Source organism: Mandrillus leucophaeus, unplaced genomic scaffold (assembly GCF_000951045.1).
Source record: "Mandrillus leucophaeus isolate KB7577 unplaced genomic scaffold, Mleu.le_1.0 Scaffold689, whole genome shotgun sequence".
Taxonomy (NCBI): domain Eukaryota; kingdom Metazoa; phylum Chordata; class Mammalia; order Primates; family Cercopithecidae; genus Mandrillus; species Mandrillus leucophaeus.
This window is the reverse complement of record NW_012107463.1, coordinates 877379-883231: the sequence shown is the minus strand read 5'-3', so window position 1 is coordinate 883231 and position 5853 is coordinate 877379. Positions and strand designations below refer to the sequence as shown.

The 5853-nt window shown below is 37.4% G+C and overlaps 1 protein-coding gene across 1 annotated transcript in view; it reads right to left on the bottom strand.

Annotated features, from left to right (window-relative positions):
* SHCBP1 (SHC SH2-domain binding protein 1) overlaps window positions 1-5853 on the bottom strand; it is a 41721-nt gene that overhangs the window by 10123 nt on the left and 25745 nt on the right. The window contains exon 10 of the mRNA XM_012002465.1: window positions 4868-4986. Coding sequence (XP_011857855.1) covers window positions 4868-4986 — 119 coding nt within the window. The remainder of the gene's footprint in view (window positions 1-4867; window positions 4987-5853) is intronic.

Below are 5853 nucleotides of genomic sequence, written 5' to 3'. Positions count from 1 at the left end.
AAGAAAATGTGGCACATATACACCATGGAATACTATGCAGCCATAAAAAAGGATGAGTTCATGTCCTTTGTAGGGACATGGATGAAGCTGGAAACCGTCATTCTGAGCAAACTATTGCAAGGACAGAAAACCAAACACTGCATGTTCTCACTCATAGGTGGGAACTGAACAAGAACACTTATACACAGGGTGGGGAACATCACACACCAGGGCCTGTCGTGGGATGGCAGGAGGCAGGAGGGATAGCATTAGGAGATATACCTAATGTAAATGACGAGTTAATGGGTGCAGCACAACAACATGGCACATGTATACATATGTAACAGATCTGCATGTTGTGCACAAGTACCCTAGAACTTAAAAGTATAATAAAAAAAAAAAAAGAAAGAAAGAAAGAAAAAGACATATCATGCAAACAATAATCAAAGGAAAGCAGATGTGGCTACATTAACATCAGATAAAGTAGACTTTGGAGCAAAAAAAATCACCGGAGACAACATAAAGTAATCATAAACATGCTGACTCACCAAAAAGACACAGCAATCCTAAATGAGCATACACCAAATAATAGAACTGCAAAACATGTGAAGCAAAAACTAATAGTACTGAAAAAGCAAACAAACAAATTCAGTTATAGTTAGAGACTTCAACACCCCTCTCTCAACAACTGACAGAAGAAAAAATCAGAAAGAATACAAAAGAACTCACCACCACCAACCAAGTTGATCTAGTTGACATTTTATAGAATATACCACCCAACGACAGCAGAATACACATTTTTTTCATTTGCTCACACAGTGTGTATTCAGATAGACCATATCCTGACCCATAAAAGAAACCTCTAGAAATTTAAAAGAATTAAAATCATATAGTGTGTTTTCTGACCAAAATGGAATGAAACTGGAAATCAGCAACAGAAAGATAATAGTAAAAACTCCAAATATTACGAAATTAAACAATACATTTCTAAATTGTGACGAACCAAAGAATAAAAAAAAAAAAATCAAAGTTTACAAAACAGCTAGAGCAATGCTGAGAGACAAGTTTATAACATTAAATGCTTACATTAGAAAAGAGAAAAAGTCTCAAATCAATAATCTAATCTCTCAGGTGGAAAACCCAAAACAAGTAAAATAAACCCAAAACAAGCAGAAGGAACAAAATCATAAAAAGAACATAAAAAAGTAACACTAAAAATTACAATTAAATTTTTAAAAAGAACTAAAATAAATGAAATTGAAAACAACAATTATCAAAAAGAAAAAAAAAAACACAGAACAATGAAACAAACTACCAACATCAAGTATGAAACAGGCATCATTACTATATACCCTGCAGATATCAGAAGAATAAGGAAATACTACAAACAATTCTATACATATAAATCTGACAATTTAGAAGTAGTAGTCCAGTATCACAAAAAGCACAAACTACCAAAATATACTCAATATGAAATAGGTCAGTTGAATATCCTTTTAAAACTAATAATGTAATTGAGTTCATAATTTTAAAAATTCCAAAAGAGAAATCTCCAGGCCCAGGTGACTGCATTGGAGAAATCCATCAAACATCTGAAGAATAAACAGCAATTCTACACAATCTCCTCTACAAAATAGAAGAGAAGGGAACACTTCAGTATTCATTTTATGAAGCTATTATCATCAATAATAAAACCAGACAAAGACAGTGGTACAGAAAACCAAAACTAAAGTCCAATATTCATGAATATAGATGCAAAATTTCCTAACAAAAGATTAGCAAATATAATTCAGCAACATATAAAAAGAATTATATACCATGAGCAAGTGGGGTTTATGCCACAGAGGAAGGCTGGCTCAAAATTTGAAAATCAACCAATGTAACTCAACATTTTCTGTTTTCCAATAAGAAAAATCATGTGATCATATCAATCTATCCAGAAAAAACATTAAAAGTCAGCCTATTCCTGAGAAAGGAACTCAGAAAAAAAGAAGTCAAAATCCACTTATGATAAAAATTCTCAAAAAAGAAGAGCAGAAATTCTTCAACTTCATAAAGATGATCTAAAAACCTGATCAACCTTGTTCTTTTTGATGGAATACTAAATATATTCTCTCTATACCAAAACCAAGGTAAGGATGTCTGTTTTCATAGTGCTGGAAATTCTAGCCACTGCAATAAGGCAAGGGGGAAAAGGCATAAAGATTAGAAAAGAAAAAAAAGAACCTGCCCTTATTTGCAAATAACATTACTCTGTATATAGAAAATCCCAAGGAATCTACAAAAACATTCCTGTAAGTACAGTTCAACAAAGTCATAGGATATAGCATAAACATATAAAAATAAATTACATTTCTATATACTAGCAATGAACATATGGACATTGAAATAAAAAATATCACTTACAGTAACTCAAAGTGAAATAATTAGGTACAAATCTAACAAAACACATGCAACAATTGTATACTGAAGAGTACACAATGCTGATGAAAGAAAACAAAGATTTGGCTGGGTGTGGTGGCTCATGTTTATAATTCCAGCACTTCGGGAGACTGAAGCAGGAGGACTGTTTGAGCCTAGGAGTTGGAGAACAGCCTGGGCAACATGGCAAGACCCCATCTCTACAAAAAATAAAGTAAAAAATATTAGCTCGGTGTAGTGGCATGCACCTGTGGTCCCAGCTACTTGAGAGGCAGAGGTGGGAAGATGGCTTGAGCCCACGAGACTGAAGGTATGCCATGAGCCATGTTCATGCCACTGTACTCCAGCCTGGGTGACAGAACAAGACCCTATCTCAAAAAAAGGAAATCAGAGATTTTAAATAAATGGAGAAATACATTGTGTTCAAAGATTGGAAGGCGTTAATCCTTCCCAAATTGACATAAAGGTTTATTAAAGTTCCTGTCAAAATCTCAGCATGATCTTTTGTGGATATAGACAAAATTATTTTAACATTTGTATTGAAAAGCAAAGGAACCAGAGTAGCTGAAACAATTTTGAAAAAAACAAAGTAGGAGAAATCACTCTACCTGATTTTAAGACTTAATGTATAGCTACAGGTGTTGGTGGAGGGATGGCTACGCAGATTAGTGAAAAAGAATAGGAAAAGAAATGAACCATGACCTAAACCTCACACCTTATACCAAAATTAACTAGAAAATGGATCACAACCTTACGTAAAATATAAAGCTACAAAAATTTTAGAAAAAAAATAGGAGAAAATCAGGATCTATGGCTAGGCAGAGTTCTTATTACCAAAAGCTCGACTCATAAAAGGAAAAACTGACAGACTGGCCTTCATCAAAATACTTTGCTCCATAAAAGCCCATATGAAGAAGGTGAAAAGACAAGCTACAGAGCGGCAAAAAAAGTCTCCAAACCACATACTTGACAACAGACTAGTACCTAGAATATACAGAGAACTCTCAAACCTCTACAGTAAAAAAGAACAAACAATCCAATTAGAAAATGGGGCAAAAGTCACGGATATTTCAATAAAGAGGACATAAGAGTGGTAAAAAAGCATATGAGGGCTGGGCGCGGTGGCTCACACCTGTAATCCCAGCACTTTGGGAAGCCGAGGCGGGCGGATCACAAGGTCAGGAGATCGAGACCGCGGTGAAACCCCGTCTCTACTAAAAATACAAAAAATTAGCCGGTCGCGGTAGCGGGCGCCTGTAGTCCCAGCTACTAAGGAGGCTGAGACAGGAGAATGGCGTGATCCCGGGAGGCGGAGCTTGCAGTGAGCCGTGATCGCGCCACTGCACTCCAGCCGGGGGACAGAGCAAGACTCCGTCTCAAAAAAAAAAAAAAAAAAAAGCATATGAGAAAATGCTCGACATCAGTAACAACTGGGGAAATGACAATCAAAACCACAATGAGATATTACTGCACACTTACCAGAATGGCTCAAACAAAAAATAGCCAAAACACCAAATGCTCTTGAGGACATGGAGAAACTGGACCACTCAAACACTGCTAGTAGGAATGTAAAATGGTACAACTACTCTGGAAAACATTTCAGCGGTTTCTTTAAAAAATCTAAACATGCAACTACTATATAACCTACAATTGCATCCATTGGCATTTACTCCTTAAAAAATGAAAACTGTGTTCACACAAAAACCTTTACCCGAACGTTTATAGCAGCTTTACCGACAATAGGCAAAAACCGGAGACAATCTAGACATCCTCCCACAAGTGACTAAACAAACTATGGAACCATCACACATTGGACTATTCCTCCACAGTAAAAAGGAGCAAGCTATTGGTACATACAACGACCTTGGTGAAGCTCCACAGAACTGCACTAAGTGAGAAAAGTCAATCCCAAAGAGCTACATACTGTGTGATTCCATTTCTACATTTTTGAAATGATGAAATAAATAGAAATGAACAACAGCTTAAGGTGTGCCTGGAGTTAAGGAAGGAGTTGGTGGGAGACGCAGGTGAGTTTAGCTCTAAGAGGGCAGCATGAGGGGTCCCTGTGGTGATGGGAATATTCTTTCACTTAACTGGATCGATACCAGTATTCTGGTTGTGATGTCGCACAACAGTTTCACAAGATGTTACCGTTAGGGGACACTGGTGAAGGGCATAATGCAGGACCTCTCCCTGTTATTTCTTACAACACTGTGTGAATCTACAATTACAAAGTTATAATTTTAAGGGTCTAAACCTCTCTTAAAGCTACATAAAGTAATTGTGAGATTTATTACTTTTCTTCCTATCATTTGAAAATGCTACATGAGAAGACCCTTGCACAGTTGAGTTTGACTGACTTGGTAGAAATGACTGTCTGAAGAGAGTGGGAGTACGCACATACATCTTGGTCCCATATTTCATATTTTCATTTACAACTTAAAACCACTTCTCCAAGAGCTCCTACCTTGGCGCCATATAAATCCGAGTTCTTCATTAGAAACTCTGCCGATGTCCGCACTGTGACTCCGGTCGTCTCACACTGCAGCACACAGTTTTCCAGCGTAGTCTTACCACGGTGAACAACTGGAATGAAAATACACGCTGACTGCTTTAAGAAGTAATGTGCCTTTCCCAATGTTAGAGATAGCCTGGTGCTGACATTAGCTATGGTCTAAATATTTCTCAATGGCTATCATTTAAATATTCTTACCTAAATTACAAATTCATAAAATATAAAACAATGACTATTTTGAGTTATTTTCTACAATCCAAAAGCAACTATCTTTAAAAAGAATGACTTGACCTCAGATACAAAAGTACTTTCCATTACCAGAAAAAAAAAGCATCAGAGAGCAATTTTGCTGAGTATCTTGGAAGAAAAAGGCTTTGATTCAAGAAAGGGGATACAAAGATTCCAGGAAACAAGCACTACTCCAGTGTGGAGATAACTTCATTCTAGTGCTACCTTGAATACAGAGAACACAACACTGGAAAGCTTTAAAAGAAAAAAATCACCACACAGAAAAGAAACTAATATTAAACAACAAATTCTCATGAATAGGCTATTTTTCACTTCAGGGTTAAGATTGCTAAGTCGTCACACTATGTACACAAAAAAATAATTTTTTAGGCCGCATGCGGTGGCTCACACTTTGGGAGGCCAAGGAGGGGGCAGATCACCCAAGGTCAGGAGTTCAAGACCAACCTAGCCAACATGGTGAAACCCCGTCTCTACTAAAAAATACAAATATTAGCCGGGCGTGGTGGCGGGCACCTGTAATCCCAGCTACCTGGGGGCTGAAGCAGGGGAATCGCTCGAACCCGAAAGGTGGAGCTTGCAGTGAGCTGAGATCACACCACTGCACTCCAGCCTGGGCAACAGAGCGAGACCTCCACCTCTCAGTTTCAAGTGATTCTCCTGCCTCAGACTCCTGAGTAGCTGGGATTACA